The sequence below is a fragment of the Papaver somniferum genome, chromosome 2 (assembly GCF_003573695.1).
Source record: "Papaver somniferum cultivar HN1 chromosome 2, ASM357369v1, whole genome shotgun sequence".
Lineage (NCBI taxonomy): Eukaryota > Viridiplantae > Streptophyta > Magnoliopsida > Ranunculales > Papaveraceae > Papaver > Papaver somniferum.
Genome location: NC_039359.1, coordinates 126,133,310 through 126,152,986, shown reverse-complemented (window position 1 = coordinate 126,152,986; position 19,677 = coordinate 126,133,310). Strand labels below are relative to the sequence as shown.

At 37.6% G+C, this 19,677-nt stretch overlaps 2 protein-coding genes and 1 long non-coding RNA gene across 3 annotated transcripts; all 3 read left to right on the top strand.

Moving 5' to 3' along the window:
• The first annotated feature begins 9,345 nt into the window (after positions 1-9,345).
• On the top strand, positions 9,346-9,933 carry LOC113351901 (uncharacterized mitochondrial protein AtMg00310-like). Its single transcript, XM_026595808.1, has one exon. It carries the CDS (start codon positions 9,346-9,348, stop codon positions 9,931-9,933), a length of 588 nt encoding a protein of 195 aa, XP_026451593.1.
• Positions 9,934-12,314: 2,381 nt separating this feature from the next.
• LOC113351900 (F-box protein At3g07870-like) lies at positions 12,315-13,067 on the top strand. The gene has a single exon (XM_026595807.1). It carries the CDS (start codon positions 12,315-12,317, stop codon positions 13,065-13,067), a length of 753 nt encoding a protein of 250 aa, XP_026451592.1.
• A 258-nt stretch (positions 13,068-13,325) lies between these two features.
• Positions 13,326-15,364, top strand: LOC113349057. The gene is made up of 3 exons (XR_003359916.1): positions 13,326-13,447; positions 13,631-13,722; positions 14,693-15,364. It is a non-coding gene; the product is annotated as an uncharacterized LOC113349057 (long non-coding RNA).
• Positions 15,365-19,677: the final 4,313 nt, after the last annotated feature.

The window sequence follows — 19,677 nt, the reverse complement described above, 5'->3', positions numbered from 1 at the left end:
AAGAATCAATTATATCACAAGTAAACCCATTTTTCCAAAGCAAGACAAGTCCACCTGATAAGCCTTCAGGTTCAATGTAAGAATGGTTGGGATTTTGAAATGGTTTTAATAGGGGCTTGCATTTATCATAACTGATTTTAGTTTCACACAGGAATATCTGGGTTTTGGTTTCTATAAGATCACTCAAATGATTTCTAGTATTAGCCTTCTTGAATCCTTGGATATTCCAAGAAACAACTTTTATATTGTGAATGGGAGTGAAAACAATACCAGCGTATCCACAAGAAAAATTGGATAGGAAACAACGTAGATAGTAAGATAACGACAATAATGAAAATTGGCAGAGATTTTATCATACAGAATAAAATAAGAAAGCTTAGCAAGCAAGAAATAGAAAATAGTAAAACTAAGTATTGCAGGATATTTGAAGTAGATAAAATGAATAAAATTGAAGGGTAAAACTGAAAGACTGAAGTTGTTTACCTGTTTTTCCAAATCCGTAGTCCCAATATGCGAGTCTCTGGTTGCAATCTTTAGAGTTTGTGTAGCGACTGTGTTGCTATCAGCATTGACAGAGTTGCAGTCATTTTCAGAATCCAAAAGTTGAGGGGAGGACTCTCTAGAGGTTCTAATTCTTTTCCCTAGTCTAACAGACTCATCAACATCTTCGCTCTTATCCTTGAGAAGGAAATCCATATTAATCGCAACCCCATCTTTGGGAGGCACAAAAACAGTGGTTTTCTTAAATTTTTTAGGATTCTTTTTAGAAACTGGAGCAGAGGACGAGGAAAGATTCGTAATATTCTTACGGAGATTGTTGACATTACCAAAGAAGTAAGGTTTTTCATGGGCTTTAGAAAGAAAAGCAGCAACATCTGTGCAGGAAACATTGCAATGCTTGATAACATAGCAGTTTGAGCAGATTCCTTTTGTTTGTCGTTCAAAGTAGAATTTTATCCATTTAGTGATTCCAGCATTAGTAATTGCCTTCAAAATTCTTCTTAATGGATCAGTAAGATTAACATTAACACAAACTTTTACAGGGTCACTACCATTAGGGATAGCGTCTTTTGGTTCAATGGCAACAACCTTTCCCATGATTTCTCCCATTTTGGTAACTGCAACAACATTCATGTGTTCAGGTAAGAGATACTTCAGCTAGATCCAGAAAATTTGAAATCCCCAATGCGATTCCGTGTAGACTAGTTCAGGAATGAAGTCATGAACCACCAGAATCTTTCTATTAATGTTCCAAGGATGTTCTTCAATGACTTTATTCAGATATTCCCACTTGATGAACTTGAAGATAAAGAGGTTTGGTTCAATCTCCACAATCTTGAGTTCTTCAGGCTTGATGAAAGGCCAAGTGAATTGTATGAATTTTTCAACCAGTTCATAAGTCATTCTTCCTTCAATAATAACCTTACCAATAGCGCATGCCTCCCATTTCTTTTCATCTTCTTCAGTAGTTGGATTATCATCTGTTTTGTAGGTGATTACTTCAGATGTGTTACCAAGGTCAAGTGTAGCTTGTTTGAATTTGTTAACCAAAGTACCAACTTGAGTTCCTTCATTAGCCTCCATGACTAGATCTAGATAATCAGTTGTGAAAAAAGTTTTTGGTTTAATGAGAATGAGGGTTGGAACAATATTGATATTAGGGTTATAAATAAGATAATTATTGACCAAAATATTGTTACCAAACTCGAAGGGATCCTTATTAATTAGGTTGGGTATGGAATTGGTTTTTATATAGAAACTACAGATGTAGAGATACCAACTAAATATGGTGTAGAAGACGCAGTTCCAGCTAAGACTGTTACGAACGTTTTTGAATTTTGAACTGAGGGAAAGGCGGGCAATATTCAATGACCGATTCACTGAGTGTGGTTTTATCCACCCTCTATCAATGGAAGCAACACGAGTCTTCAAACGATTATCAACAAACTCTGCAAACTCATAGATTACAACATAACAAAAGACAAACGCCATTAGAGCAAACGCATACTGTGAATACATCATGGAAAAACCAGGAGAAATTAGTTAAACATGAGTAGAACAATGAAAACCAGATATAATTTTTTTTATAAAAGAGCAATAAATTGACAGGAAAGATTCAAGAATTAATCAAAAATACATAGATGAATGAAGTAGGGAATATAGTAAATTGAAACAAAACCTGGCTGAAGATTGTCACTTAACAGTAGTAAAGATGGAGTAAAAAGAATTCATGAAAATTTTTTACTAGTTAGAAAACCATAATCGCCCGATTCACAGAGAGGAGAGAGGAGAGAGTCGTCAAAAATGTTTTTACGACTGTATTGATCGGAGTTAACTGTGGTTTAAACTATAGTTTTTTGACCTAATAAAATTCCACATGTGAAGCATTCGAGCTGCTAGATCAATTTTGCTCTAGCACTGCTAGAACAAAATATTTTCCCAACTTTTAGACAACCGAATTTTATCAATCAAAACTCGAAAACAATAAACAACAAATTTTGTATAATGGTAGAACTACAGAATTAATAGAGTAATTTTGAAACGCAAAGGACAGTCATTCAAAGCCTCTAAAATTATATTTTTTTGTTTCCACTATCCCACGCTTCACCCTGGATGGCATCCCCAAAGAAAATATAAAGGAGCAGCTCCAAAAATAAGCTTCTTTATTTACCAAAAAAAGAAAAGAACCTTTCTTTATTAAAGAAGGTACGTAGTCCACTTTTTATGTCGCACAAAAAGGGAAACCCTTTCTCCCGGGCTCCCAAACTTTATTGAAGACTAGAACACCTCCACCTTATCAGTTTTTCCACCACCTTATCTATAGGTATTCTTTTTGGAGTCGTGTGATGTGAAGAGATCACCCTCGTGATAGCCTTTATAAGGGTGCACCTTTTAACCCTTAGATATATCATCATAGATATTTACCTATCTCGAGGAAGGGATAGGATCTGTTGACATGGTTATATTGACATAATCCGTTGACATGGTTATAGTTCTTTTTACTGAACCCAAACGGTAAGGAATTTGAAGCTAATTTTTTGGTGACATGTTCTTCTTATAAGTCTCTATATTCCAACCAAAAATGAGAGCATTCCGAGATGTATAAAACCGCCATCTACGATTTTGAATATTAACCGTTGAAGATTGACAGTTGAAATTAAAATTTGTGGATGATGAATTTCCGTATTTTGGAATACTCTCATTTTTGGTAGGAATGTAGAGTTTTATATGAGGAACATGTCACCAGAAAATTAACTTCAAATTCATTGCCGGTTGGGCTCAGTAGAAAAGATGGCGCTAAAATGTGAAGGTTATGTCAATATAAACATGTCAACGGATCCCAACCCCTCGAGGAAATATTGGTTTTTCTTTATTTTTAAATTCTATTATTAATTTTAGTCCCTTAAGCAAATTAAATTCGTTTTTACCCGTGAGAATGTATATGAAATTAGAAGACCTTCGTTACTAACATCTGATTAGAAGATCAATAACAACATTGGGATTCAACAACTTATCATATTGTGAAGAAGAGCATTTCATCAAAAGCAAAGTCCAAGATAACAACGGGTGACCACTTATCTAATCAGAAAGAGTATAACAAAGTGAAGCAACATATTCCTGTGTGATTATTACTTAGAATTGTTTCATCTTTCCATTAAAAATCTACCATAATCAAGTAATCTGATTGGGATCGTTTTACGGGTTTTATCGATAAGCTATTTTAGTAAAATTCTCTCCATCTATCTCGGTGGAAACGGTAGGTTTGAATCAAGATTCCGTTGATATTCATGGGCTCTGATGGTAAATTTTAGATGGATTCATAAGCTGTTGTTAAGAGATGAGATCTGATTTTTAAATTCGTTACCGATAGATAAAATTAGTGGGCGTTTCAATCGAAGATGAAGAAAAAGAATAAAAAGAAATCAAGATTAAAAGTTGCAGGAAAGGGTTTGTTTTTATATAGTTTCTCTGATTCAATACACCTCGAGGTTTCTTCTGATTTTGGTTTTTGCAGTCAGATAATGATTTGGTTTTCAAGTTGCACCGACTTAAAAGTTGGGTTTCTACTCTCTGATTTGAAGATTGATTATTAAACTAAGAACAAAATTAACATTTTCTATGGGTGATTTTTACGAAGAAGATGGAAAAGAAGAAAAAGAAGAGATTACGATTTTCAAGTTGCAGAAAAGTTGGATTTAGCCAGATTTGTTCTCTGATTCAACCCAAAATCACACGGTTTCCTTTAATCCATTCTTCGGCGGTCAGGTAATGATTTGATTTTGTCTTTTCAAGTTGAAGTTTTGTGAATAACAAGTTAGTGGATCATCAAAGAACTGATTTATTTACAAATTAATGGAGTAATTTTATTATTAATCCTTGACATCTGTAAAAACCTCCTCAGAACCTCCTCAAAATTTCTTACACCTGGTGAATTATCCCCTTCTCTCTAAATTATACCCTTAATTTCTCCTATGATACACGCTGGTTAGGGTTCCAACTTGTAGTTTTTTTTTTTATCATAAATCTTGTTTTTCATCCCCCACAGTCGATTTCTTTTGCTATATAAACTCTTGATGAAGATGTTGTTCTACACCGCAACATAGTGCATAGCTCTAATGTTTAGATACCTCTTCAACACAGTAATTTATCTTACTAGACATATCTTCTTTCAATACCCTGTAGCTTCTGCTGTGTTTTTGTGTATCACCATGTATGCAGTCTGGCATGGTGATGTCTCACAACTTACTACCCACCTTCAACAGTCCCTGAGTCTGAGAAATGGAAGGCAATTTAACCTCAATGAAATCATTCCTTCTAGATTTCAAAATACTCACCTCCTATGGACCAATTGCTTGATAGGAACCTTTGCTGAACCAGTAGATAGAAACTGCTGGGATGTCAAAAATGTACTGTTATATCAATGGGTGATTCATGGGGGACTTTCTGTCAGAAAAGCTAGTGAGTGGATTTATATTATAAGGTTTCGACATGATTATGAGATGCAGAGAGTCTTAAACTTGGAAACTAGAAGAGTTTTTGGAGATTTATTTTGTATCAAGAAATGGGAAGCTACAGGTAACCTACAAGATTGGTACCCAACTATGGAGATGTTCTTCATAACTATTAGTAACTTATCACCAGCTCAGGTTACAAGTGAGAATCTCAGAAGGTATCTGTATTGTATGGGGGAGATTCTATCTTTATCATATCCTGTGAGAAGAAATAATGAGAGTTTCTCAATCACAGTCATGGCAAACATAAGGTTCAGGCAGAGACTTAGGTTTACTGTCAATGCAGAGAATGAATTGGGCCACATAAACCCAATCTATTTTCAATTCCATAACTTTCCATGTAACTTTTGTGAATACTGTGACTTTATTGGACACAAGATGAGGAATTGCTTGCAAGCCGAATTGGCACAACACCAAGCTGAAGTTAACCAAGTACATGCTGATGCAGTACTGTTAGAAATGCAGCAAGAGGTGGTTTTGCAACAGGAGCAGATGCATCCAGTGATGGTGCAAGATAATATGTAGCTTTCTGAGGACAGTTTGTCAGACTCTTCTGTTGAACAAGCTGCAACTGAAGTTACTTGCAATGACTATATCTCTCAACTTGAAGATGACAAGGAAAATCAGGGTGGTACAAGTCAACTGGCAAATCATGCTTCTAATATGAGTGAGGATCAGGTAGTCCCTAATTCACCTGTTCTTAGTGATGATGTTGTTGGTCCAAAACTTGATGCATATATGTGGAAGGTCATCCAAAAGCATGATCGACCTGGAAATCCTTTCACTTCAGCTTTTAGACCTTGGGATGAAGGATCTTCATCTCAGCAGCAGAACAACTCAGGGTGCACAACTTATTTTAAAAATTGGATCTTGATGCAGAGTTATTTCCACTGGGATAATCCCATACCTGTACCAAAAAGTCCAAAATATGACAACTTGGAATTGACTCTTGCACCTCCTAACTCAAGACATGTGGAAATCAGAGAAATGGAAGAATATGATCCTATGAACTCCATGAAGATCTTTCCTCATCAGTGGTTCAGTGGTGGTTCTTCTAGTGGAAATTCCCAAGAGAAGGAAAATGAAGAGTAGTCTATCTGCATAATGATCTCAACATAACAGCAGAAAAAATGAATCCAAAGTCTCAACGCCATCAGAGCCCATGAGCTCTTTTTATCTGCTTTTTGCTTAGTTTGTTTTCTGTCCAGTTTTGTTGTTGCTTAAGTTGCTTTTAATTCTGTATTTCCTTCTGTTTGTAGCCTTGCTTAGTTAGTTCTTTCTAGTTATCTTCAAGTTATAGTTGTTATTCTATTTCCAGCTTTACTTTCTATTAAGCTTAAATTTAGGCCTCAATTTCTCTGAATCTATCTATGCTCTCTGTTAACCTGTCTATCTCTGCACATTTAACCACTCTAAGATACCTTGTTTTAATTTCTCTTCTTGCATTTTCTTTAGCATTGGGCAGCTTAGTGAGTTAACACACTATAATCTCTTAAATTATTGTATCTTTGGGCAGCAGAATTCTATCCCCCTCTCTTTAATTTTGGGTTGAACTTTGAATGAGTTGGCAATTTTTTTTCAGGGTGTTGATTTCTCTGAAATATCTTAGACTGTTTAGTTCCTATATTTATATTTTTTGCAATAGCCTGCTCCATACTTGCTGTTGTTGATTTTTTTCTCTCATCTTTCTGTGTGTGCCCTGCCCATATTTTAAGCTGTCATTTGATTCTGGTGTAATCCTCCTTCTTTTTTTTTGTTCTGTCTTGCAATACCTGGTTGTTTTTTTTTTTTGAGAATTCCTAACTGTCTATTTCACTCCGTCTGTGGATCAGTCTCTAACCCTGATTTTGGTGGTCAGTGTTTTTTCTTTCGCCTGGTTTCCTCTCTTTTCTGGTAATAAAATAGTGTCCCCTTCTATTTTTAGTCCTAGCTGACTCTTTATCTGGTTTTCATAATGAAACTTCTTTCATGGAATGTCCAAGGAATTAGAACTCCATTGACTGGAGATCACCTAAATCAGCTATGCCAGGATTATAAGCCAGACATAATTTTTCTTTCTGAAACGAAATCACAAATAGACAAAATGGTTTGTTTTTTAAAGAAATCCAATTTTCAAAACTGGTTCATTGTTCCTTCTGTGGGAAAAGCTAAGGGGTTAGTCATTTCTTGGTATAATAACTTGGAAATGAAATTATAATTTGAAAATATCAATGTTTGCCATTTAGAATCAAAAATAGGAGAAACAAAAATAGAATTGGTTTGTGTATATGGCGCAGTGGAAGCTGATGAAAAATTCTCCCAATGGTCTTACATTTCAGAATTAGCTAAAGTAATCAAAAACCCGTGGTTTTTAATTGGAGATCTGAATATCATTCTAGACCCGGGCGAAAAGCAAGGTGGAAACAACACAAGCTCAAGCAGAAAAGCTTTTGTTAAAAACTTAATATACTCAATGGGTTTATAAGATTCGGGATATGAAGGTGCACCATTCACTTGGTCGAACAATAGAAGTGGAGAAGCAAACATTTGCGAAAGAATAGACAGAGCCCTTGAATCGTTTCAGTGGATTCAAAATTTCCCGGATACAAAGGTAAGCCATCTATCCAGAGTAGGGTCAGATCACACTCCGACTTTATTTGTCTCTAATCCGGAACTGAAGAAATTACAAAAGCCTTTTAGATGTATTAGATCCTGGTTAAACCACGCTACGTTAACATCTGTCGTTGAGGCTTCTTGGAAGCTAAAATCCAGTTCCTCCCCAAGCTTAGCACAACACCTAAAAGCATTATCCGCAGATCTAGCTCATTGGAATTATGAAGTTTTTGGTAATATCCACAGAAATATAAAAAGATTAACTAAAAAGATAGAGAATATTCATAATTCCGGTAATATTTCTACCAAACTAACAATTCTCAAGGATTTACAATCGGAGATGGGGAAATGGTATAAAATCAAAAACGATTATTACCATCAGCTCTCTCGGGATAAACTTTTCAAGGAATACGATCAAAATACTGAATATTTCCATGCTTCAGCCTCCAGTCGGAAAAAAATCAATGCAATCCACACCCTCAGAGAACCCTCAGGTCTTTGGATATCAAATAGAGAACAATTAAATTCCCTCCTGATAAACCATTTCACCCAGATTGGAACCTCAAATAGGAGTAATTATTACGTCGATCTTTCGGAAATAATTACACCTTGTATATCCATAGACGAAAACATTGCCTTAACTCAAATCCCATCTCGAGAAGAAATATGGTCTACCCTATCCAACATGAATCCCTGGGGTGCTCCTGGCCCAGATGGTTTTCAACCAGAATTCTTAAAAGCAAATTGGGGAACTTTACGGTCTGATATCACCCTCACAATACAGGAATTTTTTAAAACATGATTTCTGGATCAGGAATTAACCACTTTTTCCTTACTCTAATCCCAAAAAACAACACTCCTCAAACCCCGGGTGATTTTAGACCCATCAGCCCAAGTAATTCTGTTTACAAAATAATCTCAAAGATTCTCGCAAATAGGCTAAAACCCTTTCTAAATAAAATCATTTCCCCAAACCAATCCACGTTTCTACCAGGGAGACAAATAACTGATAACATCATCATTGCTCATGAACTAATCCTTAGCCTTAAAATTAGATCTTTCAAAAGCTTTTGATAGGGTTGAGTGGTCGTTTATCAAAAAGGCCTTATCCTCCTTCAGGTTTAGTGATAATTGGGTCCATTTAATCTCCCAATGCATCTCAACTACATCTTTCTCAATCCTCCTAAATGGCTCCCCAGGTCCAACTTTCAATACTTCCAGAGGTCTTAGACAAGGAGACCCTCTATCCCCCTATCTTTTCCTCATCTGCATGGAGATCCTTTCCAGACTCCTAGAAAAATCTATCTTACAGAAGAAAATTTCGGGTATAAAGATAAACAAAAACGCTCCAACCATTTTCCACCTTTTCTTTGCCAATGATTTTTTTTTATTCACAAAGGCCGACCTGGGAGAAGCAAAAAATCTTCTAGATATCTTATCCTCTTTCGGGGAGATCACTGGGCAAATGGTAAACCTCCAAAAATCCGGAATTTATTTCAGCCCAAAAGTTCATCCTAAACATGGGAAAATAATAGCAAAATTTATAAAAGTTCCCCTGATGACGAAGAAAGATAGGTATCTTGGAACACCCCTTTTTTTCGACAAAAATAGAAAATAAAACTTTGAACCTTTATTACAAAGATATTACAACACCCTCCAGGGTTGGAAAGAAAAATTGCTATCTCAAGCGGGAAGAACATTTTTAATACAAGCTACGATTCAATCTTACCCCACTTATCAAATGCAAATATTAGCTCTTCCAAAAGAAACTTTGGATAAACTAGACAGAGTTCAGAGAGATTTTTGGTGGAAAAAAGATGATTCCAAGAAAAAAGGAGGATATATAAAGGCGTGGAATAATATGTATAGACCTAAATCGCAGGGAGGATTAGGCATCAAAAACCCACATAAATTCAATATAGCTCTGCTAACAAAGCTATCCAGTAGAGTAATAATTGAAAAGGAACAACTATGGGTAAAACTTCTAGAAGCCAAATATTTTGATAAAGGAAACCCAATGGAACCAACTAGAAACTATGAGCTATCTTGGATTTGGAAAAGCATTCAAAAGGGTCTGAACATCATAAAAGGAAACTACACTTGGCAGGTGAAAAATGGTAATCAGGTGAAGATTTGGGAAGACCATTGGATACCTAATGAAGACATTGTGAAACAACCAACGGATATAGAAGAACCCTTACCACAAAAAGTAAATGAGTTATTAAATACAAACGGAGAGTGGAATTATGATCTAGTTACTAGCTTATTCACTCCTGAAATAAAGGAAAAGATTCTGACTATTCAGCCTAGAGAGGAAGATTCAGATTAAATTAGATGGAAACACCATAATTCGGGAGTCTTCTCAGCGAAAAATATTTACAACTTTTTGATCAATCAAAACCAGGAAAATGAGAAAAATAATGAATTTCCCTGGAAATCTTTATGGAAAATTCAGATTATCCCAAGAATTAGACTATTCATATGGAAGCTAGTTCAAAAGGCCTTACCCACAAAAAATAGACTGGCAGCACACAACTCGGAAATATCGCCAAACTGCCCCATGTTCCATTCTCAAGAGGCGAAAACGGAAATACATCTGTTAAAAAATTGTCATTTCGCGAGAGCCATATGGTTTGGGTGCTCCCTAGATGCAGCAAACACACAAATTTTCACAGATTCAATAGAGGAGTGGGTAAAAACTTGGATTGAAGATCCAAATTTCGCATATTTCAAGGAAAAAATTGCTACCATTTCGTGGTTTATTTGGAAATACAGGTGTGAGGTAGTTTTCAACAAACAAACTCAAATCCCATAAGACTGATTGAACAAATCAACAGTTTCATGAAAGAGGCAAACACAAAGGACAATATTTTGACTAGAAAAGGAACTAAATCTATTAAGCCCTCTTGGTCAGACTTCAATTTGGATTGGATAATATTTGTTGATGTTGCTTTTAAAAAGGAAGACTCTTCAATGTGATACGCTTTCATCCTTTACTCGACGGACCAAGAAGCATTCATACATATTTCAGTGGGGTCGGAGTTGGCATTCACAGCAGTTCATGCAGAAGCTAAAGCGCTCCATAGAGCCTTGAATTGGTTAGAAGACAATCTTCTCTCAAGTGTCACAATAGCCACAGATTGCAAAATTTTAGTCGATTATATCAACAATGCTGGTGAGATCACCTCTTAGGTAACTGAGAACACTGTTGAAGACATTATGCAAAGTCTAAAAAGACTTCCCCAAGCAACAATTAGACACATAATTAGATATCACAATACAACGGCAGACTCAATAGCTAAAAAAGTAAGGAAATCAAGACTCCAACACAGGAATAGACACATCCACCAGAAGATCAAAAAGGAGAATATCATCTCCAATATTATTGAAAAAATGAGATTGTAAAGTTATTGTACAGTATTTCTTAGTCTTAATTTAATTTCGTCTTTCATCAAAAAAAAAAAATTTGCCAGAAAGGGCCGGGTCACGATCACAAACAAATAAAATTTAAAAATGATAATAATAGTAAAAAAATATTTTTACTTCTAAAATTTCTCATCGAGATGGTTACATATCTATGATGATATATCTAAGGGTTAGAAAGTGCATCCTTACAAAAGCTATCACGAGGGTGACCTCGTTACAGCACGACTCTTCTTTTGGTGTGAACTCGATACTTGACGAATTCTTTTTTTTTATGCATATTTTGTTTTTGACGTATTTTCATTATGTATTTTGCGATTGTCATGTTTTCAGATTCTTGGCTCCTTGACAGTTTGATTTTTGTTAAACGGAGAGCAAAATGTGATTCGAGGAGTGCAAAAATCGTTGTCGACTCGTTCACTAGGACCAACTCGATATATTTTTCCAGCTCAGACTGAAACACCCTTATGCACCACCTGTACTCCTCCCACACGTTCAAATAAAATAATGGTGCCATACCGAAAAAAATGAACTTCTCGTGAATCAAGTAATGCACCAGTTAAGGCAAGTGAAATTGTTGATTGATTTCCTTTAGTTAGATGTTAAGAATAGTCCAAAACCACAAAACAGAAGAAGCATAATCCAAAAAAAAAGATAAAAAAGAAATCAACATTGATGAAACCGTATCAATCAAATCAACCAAGAAAAGAATAAATCATTTACGCTCAGTGATTATACTTGGTTTGTTGTGATGAGAACAATACGACCATCATAATTATCAGATATATATCTTTCTGTTTGTATATTATTCCATTTAACGTTTCCCTGAAAACAATTGTTTAACAGGGAAATGGTATTGTATCCAGTTGCCATTGTCGACATTTAAGAGCAACAAAAATTGCTTGCTCTTAGAACAAAAGAGAATCACCAAATTTCGGATCCTTTGGAGATCTAGTTTTATGCGATTGAACCCAAAGATTGGGCGATAATCTGTATAGTTATTATAAGATGATGAAAAACATCATGGGTTTTGTTTTTTCCTCTCCTGTTTTGCAGCAAGGCAAGTTATCTAGGGTTCTTAAGTTTGTTTTTTTAAATCAAAAAGAAGATGATCGATGTTTTTGAACGTGTGCTGGGAGATATGGTAAGTAAGGGTATTTTAGTCTGAATTGGGGAAAATATATGAGTTGGTCAGTTATCGAGTCATCGCTCTGGTCGGATGAGGATTTGCTCCCCTTTAACAAAAATCGACAGTTTTTAATCTGAAAGTTAGAGTTTTAGTACAATATGGGGTGTATGGACGATCTCCCACTCGATATTTCATTGAATATATTTTCTCGTTTACATGTTGATTCAGTCTTAGAGTGCAAACTAGTTTGCAAACCATGGCGTGATCTCATTAGGAATCCATCCTTTGCTCAAGATCACCTTGCTGTCCGTAAACTATTGCTGCGAAAACTCGACGAGAATTATACCAAGGATTGTGCATGTGAGACTGGTCAGCCGGTGTTCCTTTTGTTAGCACAAATTAGCGATAAATATCATGATCAGACTTCCGAATTTAAAATTAAAACAGTCAAGATTCCTCTACTTACTCAGAGTGTTGACTTGGAAGATGCCTCGATACATTCAATCAATGGTTTGATTTGTTCTATTGTGTATCACCATAAGGTAAATGATCCTGTTCACATATGTAACCCTGTCACCAGAGAATTTATTTATCTTTTGAGGTATGAAGCGGAAGCATATAAGGTGTTGAGTGGGTTTGGTTACAGTCCTTCAACTGATGAGTATAGAGTTCTAAGAATCTACCGCAAAGGTGATGACGCATGGCGCCTTCAGGTGTATATTCTTGGTAAGAGTTGTAAGTGGACTGAGGAAAAAGAAATCCCTTACCAGATGTTTCGCAATGTTGGTTATTATTCAAAGGGTATTCATGCAAATGGTGAGATACATTGGCTGGATCAGGCATCAAAGATTATTGCCTTCAGCTTAGCGGATGAGAAGTTCCACTATATAGCTTCACCACTTCATGCGTAGGGAAGTCCATATAACGATCGGGAGAGACTTTCTGTACTTGGAGACCGGTTATGTCTTGTTCATCGTAAATCAGACACAACTGGCATATGGTTATTAAAAAAGAACAATGACATGCAACAAGATGGAACTTGTAATTGGAACAAGGAGTTTACTTTACGGGATAAACAGTAATTCTGTTCAGCCCACCGGTCAAACCTACTGCTTGTGTGGCAGTGCTTTGACTTGACTTTCTAGTTTTCTTCTTTCTCAAACAGGTTACTCGAACTCCCTATAACAGGGAAAAGAGCGTTGAGAAGGAGGAAGCCAGTTCATCAAAGCAATATCCAGGAGAGGGCGGAACAGATGGAAGAAATCAAAACCAAAGACTTGGTCTCTTTCAGGTTCATAAATAATAAACCCTAATCTCCTTTTTCAATTTGGGTATTTCTCTTATTTATTTATTTTTTTATTTTTCTGAATGGTATTCCTCATTCGTTTCGTCAATTTCATGCTCAAAAAGTAGATCAAAACAAAAAATCTTCAATTTATCATAGAAATTTTCAACAATTTGATCCATGAAACAGATTAGTGCTGCATAGGAGTTCAAGTTTTTAGCTTATAAAAATCAAATTTAACCCGGTGAAGCTAGGTATTATAAAGCTGCTCATCAATTCAGGTAATTTTATCTTTCTCTACACCCTGGTTGAAGTTCCCATCGGTTCATTTGAAATTATTATATGGGTTTGTGAGAATGTGTTACAATCTGTATACGGTGGTAGTGATAAGCTTAATTTCTCATTGGTGGGAAACTTTAGCTTGGTTAAACTTGATTATGGTTTTGTTTACCATTGTTTGTGTTTGTTCAAAATTTCGAAATTACTTACTTCGCTTACTGAATAGGAATTGTGTTGTTTCTCAAAAGTCTTTTTCGATCCAAGTATTCAATCCTTACTGCTAATATCAATCCTGGACCTGGAGGAAACATAAAACATGTCTAAATAGAGTTAGATTTGAGAAACACATATGAGGGAAGGATTGTCTGATTCCTAATTTTTACTTGACTTTAGTGGTGGTTTCACATTTCATTTTGAATCCATACTTGTTGCTGGGCATCAAATATTGTTACAACCCAGCGTTTTGAATTTAAAATGTTTTTTTCATCTTATGCTTGTTGGGATGGTTGCATGAACTGATTTGAGTACTAGGGAAATGTTCACCACTGTCAGCAGGTGAAGAATTTATTGTATTAATTTTTCGATAAAGTTCTCTCATTTTCTGATTTATCTGAGATTGTGTGTATGTGAGCTAGCTATCGATAATTATTCTTTGAATTGCGCTGAATTAGTATTTTGCATAAAAGAATATGAAATGTGTACTATACTGCTATGTATAACGAGATGGTCTTATACCCATATGGCCATGTCTTATATGTGTGATTTCCTCGTATAGAAAAATTACGTTTTTTTGTTCAGAAACAATAAGAAACCTATTTATTAGTATTTTAGAATTTGTGATCAAATGATGGCTGCTAAGAGTGTTAATCATCCACTTAGCCTTATTTTGGTTTACAGGTATAGTGGTTGGGGTGTGAATAAGAGTTTTCATCTTTAAATTTCACTCATTCATGATCTTGTCTCTGTTAGTAGTATGTACAAGGGTATTCCTCGTCCACGTGCTTACTACCGGTGCGCAATGGCTGTATGATGCCCAGTGCGGAAGCAGGTGCAGAGATGTTCGGGAGACAAGACTATATTACAGCTTATGAAGGAAATCACGATCATCCTTTACTGTCTTAAGACACAGCAATAGCTCACACAACCATTGCAGCTGCTACTGGGCACCTCTCAGGTTCCATGAGCAACAACAGATAAACAACCGGCGCAGCGAATGGTTTCTTCTCTTCACCATCAACAGCTCTTGTATTCCCTTACACTGCTAACATTGCTACGCTGTCAGCCTCTGCACCGTCAAACTGCACACCAGTTGGCTTGTAAAGTTAAAGTTTTAATCTTATCGTGGCTTAAAGTCCATCATCCTACAAGTGCAATACCCTTCAGCGACTGGATATTCACATGGGACATTCTTTTGGAGTGGCAGCCACCTTAGGTGTTTGGATTTTGATTTCATCTCTAGTCTGTAAAGCTTTTTGAATGGAGTTGGTTTTGTACTTGATGTTCTTTTGGTTTTTTTGATCATTAGAACTTGCCTGTATTGCTTGTACATTGTACAATTTTTATTTGTAAACTTCGAAAAACCACTATTGTAAGACATCATCTGTATAAAATGTTTAACCCCTAATAAAATAAACCAGATTTGATAATATAAATTACTTTGTGTGAAATTTCTTCTCCTCTTCTATAATCGTGAGAAAATATTACCAGAGATTGCCAACAAACTCAAGCCGATCGGGGAAGAAAGAGGAAGGTGAAAGTGATTCACCGCCGACCAAAAAAGGAGATAAGAAAAAACGGTTCGCCGAAAAAGGTGAAATTAGTAAAACTAGAAAGTCAAGTCAAATTACTGCCACATCAGCAGTGGGTTTTATTAGTGGGCTAGATAGAATTATTGCGGGACAAAATAAAAGCTCTTGTTCCACTCGGTTTTAGCAAGGAAGGCAAGGTTTTATTTTGGCAGGATCATACATTCGTCTCTTGTTATGATCCGAAAACTGCGGAACTTGAAAAATTGAGTAAGGATGTAAAAGGAAAGAAATCTGCCTTGATATCTCCTCAAGCAGCTCATCACATTAACAACTTTGTTTCACTGAGAACTCTTGGTATACAAAACTGTAAGAGAAGGCTAAAATATAAGGCGCGCGGACAGCTTTCTTTCACTAAGACCTCTTGGTATACAAAATTGTACATCACTGGGAGCTCTTGGTATACAAAACTGTAAGAGAAGGCTAAAATATAAGGCGCGCGGAGAGATGGCTTAGGATTTAAATCAAAAAAACATAAAAAATCATGTGAGGTTCCGTGTTTCGAAATGTTCCTTCTTAGCTTGTAGGTACACGAAATAGGATTGCCCCGTGTCATACCAAGTAAGGTAAGGAAATCCTAATCAAAGATCCGTGTCAGTGACCTGTCAAATCAGTCAACATCAGAAGGCGAAATACAAATCCCAAGCGCGAGATAACTCTCCACCCCGAATAAAGTAGAAGGACCATCAAGATACTAAGGCGAAGCCACGAAAAGATTACTTGGCGAAGAAGATAAACCGCGAAGTAGGAGCAGTAGGGCGCAAGAAAAAGGACAGGTGTCCCGACAAGACCACGTGAAGTCAGCGAAAGGTGGGGAAAAACTTTATGGAATATGCTCCGGGCGAAGCATAAAGTAACCTCGGCGAGATGATATGAGCTGTATACCACTAGGGTTGCTTAGGCCTATAAATAGAGACCTTTGGACAATGTAAATGGATAGATCTTTTGGAGAGGAAAAGGTCTAGCATAGGAGAGAGAGAGAAAGAGAGAGTCAGGATTTCCTTGTAATCCATAGGTTGGGAGAAGGGATTAGGGTTTCCTTGTAACCCACGAGTGTAACTTGTATTTCGCTTGAGATTAATAAATAAATTTAAGTTATAGTGTTTATTATGTCTTACATCTTGCATATTCTCCATTTGGGTGTGTTGCTGGATTTCCAGTAATCACATTTTGGCGCTAGAAACAGGGAAGGGGAGGTTGTCAAAATAGGAGATCTAGATAATTAGGGTTGGAAAAGTTCATTTGATATTGAAATAAGGATAGGTTGATGGCTAGAACATCAGATCGAGCAGCGCATGTGATAGCTGTAAGGAAAAGCAAACGATTGGCAGATAAGAGGGGAAGGATGGAACGGGCCGGAACATCAGCTGTAGGAGGCAGACGAGAAGAGAACCAGCGGCAGACGGAGGAAGATGGCCTCAGGTAAGGTTCAGTGCACACATCCGGTACAGACACCGTTGTCGAGGAGGAGATGACTCGCGAAGAGATGGAAGAGAATATCGGAGAAGAAAACATGACGTTGGACCAGCTAAGGGAGACGCTCCATCGTGAACGAGAACATGACCGGGACTTGGCGGAACAACAGGTGCAGTTGGAAAGGCATAATGCTAGGTTGAGGCAACCAAACCGGCAACTTAACGAAAACGTTGAGATGAATGCCATAGATTCGGAAGGAAACACTGTATCTTCGGAGGAAAATGAACTGCGGCGAAGGAGATATGACCACGAGGAAGATGAAGGAGGACGAAGAAGAAGACGACGAATGAATGAAGACGAAGAAAGAAACTTGAGAATAGCACTGGAGATCTCACAATGGGAAGATCAGAGGAGGAGACATGAGGAGGAACAGAGGCAGGAGGACGAACTGCAACGTCAGGCGAACCTTATCCGATACGAGGAGGAAACGCGACGACCAGGCGAAAGGATGCTTAGCGTGATGACAGGCCGTCACCATGAGGAGGATGGAGGAGAATTGAACCAAGAAGTCCTGAACGAGTTGAGAGACATGATGGCTTTAATTAATAACTCACGAAGAGGTGGAAGAGTACAGTTAACAGAAGCAATAGAGGAAGATGATAAATCGCCATTCACCTATGAGATTACGAACATCCCGTAAAAATGCGTATTACCAACGCTTGCAAGCATATTCAGTGGATCGAAAAGTGCAGTGCAACACTTGAAACAATATACCCTTTCGCTGATGCAATGAGGACGAAATGACGCAGTACTTTGTCGATATTTCCCCGCGAGCTTAACAGGGGAGGCATTATCCTGGTTCGATGGACTCCCGGAAAAGTCAATATCATCATTCAAAGATTTGCAGAGGATATTCTTGACGACGTACATAAGCAACAACTTGTTGATACCAGGGATAAAGACAATGTTCAACTTGAGGAGAAGGCCAACAGAAAGCTTGCAGGGGTTGGTCACGAGATGGAGAACAGTGTGCAGCGAGTTAGCCGGGAGAGTATTCATTATTCGAAACTCGATCTTAGCCTTCGTGAATGCTTTGATCCCAACGGACCTGCTGTACACACAAATATTCATTATTCGAAACTCGATAACGATGAATGAGCTGAGAGAGTACCAGGAGGAAGGGAATGAGCTGAGAGAGTACATAGGGTTGGAGGAAAAGCAGAGGCAGGTCAGCGAAATGACGTTGGCCCCAGCGAAAGAAGGGAATTTTAGGCTATTATCAAGGACGGTGCACGCAGTAGAAGATGAACTCGGGCGAGGAAAGGAAGAGCCAGCAGTTCCCGTCCCAACGAAGCTGGTGGTCGTCTCGAGTGAAGATCAAGAGTGGATTGATCAACAAAGGTATGAGGAGTCAAAACGAAGAAATTATGAGCCACGAAGCTACAATACGTGATATCAACCTAGGAATAATCAGGGACCCAGATACGGGGAAAGGAGGCCCAATGGACCAATCTTTGAAGATGTGAAACTCCCACGACTTAACACAACTGTGGAAAAAGTGTGGGAGGCAATAGTGCTGACGGAGGAAATCCCGCCCCCCGCCAAATTTCGGAAGAGAGCCCCCACCAGGGTCTCGAAGTCATGAATTTTGTAAGTATCATCGCTTCCATGGACACCAACAGGTGATTCCAGGAACGTTCGGCGAATTATACTTCGATTGTTAGACCAAGGGAAACTCGCACATTTGCTAGAGGGTTATGTGCCACCCCCGCCACCTCGTGAGAGTCAGCTACCGGATCGAGATAGACCGAGGAAAGCAACAATTAAACTATAATTCGATAATTCACGCGGCAAGAAATCTCCAAGACTTTCATGACAATGTGCTTAAAAGAGTACACAAGAGGGATTTCGAGGGAAACGAAATATTCAGCGTCATGACGAAAGAGCCACTAGAGGAATGACATAAGAGGGAGATAACCTTCTCGGCGAAGGATGCACCTGATGGGGAAATTTCGCACACAAATCCTCTGGTCGTGACCTTGGGATTCGGAAAATATTCCAGATGGGAGGAAGAGCAAGCTGAGGAAAGGAGAATTTGGGCAATAGACAGAATCTTAGTTGATACTGGGAGTTTAGTCGATATCCTCTTTTACCATACCTTTAGGACCATGGGATATAAGGACTCGGATCTTGTACCTTCTACATATAACATATATGGGTTCAATGGGGTAGCATCTAAGCCGAAGGGGGAACTGACCGTGAAGATTCTCGCTGGCGAACTAGAAACGAAGGTCACAGTCTGTGTCGTAGATGTCGATTCTCCCTACAATGCTCTCATATGGCGGACTTGGATACATGGAATTAAGGGAGTTGCGTCGACATATCACCAGGAAATCCGGTTCCCAATGCCAAGCGGAATCGGCGAGATAAGAGGAGATCTGAGAGACACAAAATAATGTATAACAAAAGACGTGCATAACTACGAGGAGAAGTTAAGAAACAAGATGGAACGAAGGAAGAAAGTAAGAGCCAAACAGCTGATGGTATTTACGATAAAGTCTAGAAAAGAATTGAGCGGAACGCAGGAGGATGAGGAGGAAACCAATGAAGCAAAAATTCATATCGAGGAAGATAATAACGTAATTCCAGAGGAAGGAGGATAGGTCAATCAAAAACAAGTTGGAAAGGCCAAGAAGGGGAAGGTTGATGAAGGAAATGAAATGACAAATAATAAAA

What these genes read in the sequence shown, in the direction of transcription:
- LOC113351901 (XM_026595808.1), top strand. Translation starts at nt 9,346, where the DNA reads ATGCAAATATTAGCTCTTCCAAAAGAAACTTTGGATAAACTAGACAGA.
- LOC113351900 (XM_026595807.1), top strand. Translation starts at nt 12,315, where the DNA reads ATGGGGTGTATGGACGATCTCCCACTCGATATTTCATTGAATATATTT.